The sequence below is a fragment of the Fulmarus glacialis genome, unplaced genomic scaffold, assembly GCF_000690835.1.
Source record: "Fulmarus glacialis isolate BGI_N327 unplaced genomic scaffold, ASM69083v1 scaffold31018, whole genome shotgun sequence".
NCBI classification, from domain to species: Eukaryota; Metazoa; Chordata; class Aves; order Procellariiformes; family Procellariidae; genus Fulmarus; species Fulmarus glacialis.
The window spans coordinates 595-866 of record NW_009230629.1 but is presented as its reverse complement, the minus strand read 5'-3'; the positions used below and the strand labels follow the sequence as shown (position 1 = coordinate 866).

The 272-nt window shown below is 64.7% G+C and overlaps 1 protein-coding gene across 1 annotated transcript in view; it reads right to left on the bottom strand.

Annotated features, from left to right (window-relative positions):
• Positions 1-60: 60 nt before the first annotated feature.
• The window catches only part of TNNC2 (troponin C type 2 (fast)), a gene marked incomplete at both ends in the record, with an annotated part of 744 nt that continues 532 nt past the window's right edge, over positions 61-272 (bottom strand). The window contains one exon of the mRNA XM_009584313.1: positions 61-197. Within this exon, the coding sequence (XP_009582608.1) occupies positions 61-197 (137 nt within the window). The remainder of the gene's footprint in view (positions 198-272) is intronic.

The following is a 272-nucleotide window of genomic DNA, read 5'->3' as shown; positions in this document are numbered from 1 at the left end:
CAGGCAGCACGGGCACTTGGCCGGGGCAGCCATGGGGCGAGGGCCAGGGCCATCGCTCACCGTCAAAGTCAATGCGGCCGTCATTGTTCTTGTCTGAGTCCTTCATCAGGTCCTCTATGTCCTCCTCGGTGACGTGCTCCCCAGTGGCCCTCAGGATCTCACCCAGCTCCTCAATGTCAATGAACCCGTCCGCATTCCTACAGGAGGGTGAGGGCTGGATGCGGCCCCACTCGCCCCGATGGGCAGGGGCGGGCAGGCATTGCCCCCCACTC